General features: G+C 57.3%; 1 protein-coding gene across 1 annotated transcript in view; it reads right to left on the bottom strand.

Annotated features, from left to right (window-relative positions):
• Positions 1–99: 99 nt before the first annotated feature.
• The window catches only part of LOC106820290 (protein MON2 homolog), a gene marked incomplete at its 3' end in the record, with an annotated part of 2,361 nt that continues 2,174 nt past the window's right edge, over positions 100–286 (bottom strand). Inside the window, exon 2 of the mRNA XM_014824810.1 lies at positions 100–232. Within this exon, the coding sequence (XP_014680296.1) occupies positions 100–232 (133 nt within the window). The remainder of the gene's footprint in view (positions 233–286) is intronic.

The following is a 286-nucleotide window of genomic DNA, read 5'->3' as shown; positions in this document are numbered from 1 at the left end:
CACATCACCTGTCACGCATCACCTGTCACACATCACGTCACCTGTCACAACCTTTCACCTGTCACCTGTCACGCCTCACCTGTCATGCGTCACGCGTACCTGGAGCTGGTGTCTTGTCCTCGGCCTCGACTCGCTCGAAGACGAGTGTCACCATCTGGCGGACGGTGGCAGACGCCGTGTTGATAGTCGTGCTGTCCTTAGTGAAGTGCAGACGGAAGCACATGACGAGGGCCTAACGAGATGCAAGAGAGGTCAGAGGTCAGAGGTCAGAGGTCAGAGGTCAGAG

Source organism: Priapulus caudatus, unplaced genomic scaffold (assembly GCF_000485595.1).
Source record: "Priapulus caudatus unplaced genomic scaffold, Priapulus_caudatus-5.0.1 Scaffold9658, whole genome shotgun sequence".
Taxonomy (NCBI): domain Eukaryota; kingdom Metazoa; phylum Priapulida; class Priapulimorpha; order Priapulimorphida; family Priapulidae; genus Priapulus; species Priapulus caudatus.
This window is presented reverse-complemented; position numbering and strand designations above follow the sequence as displayed.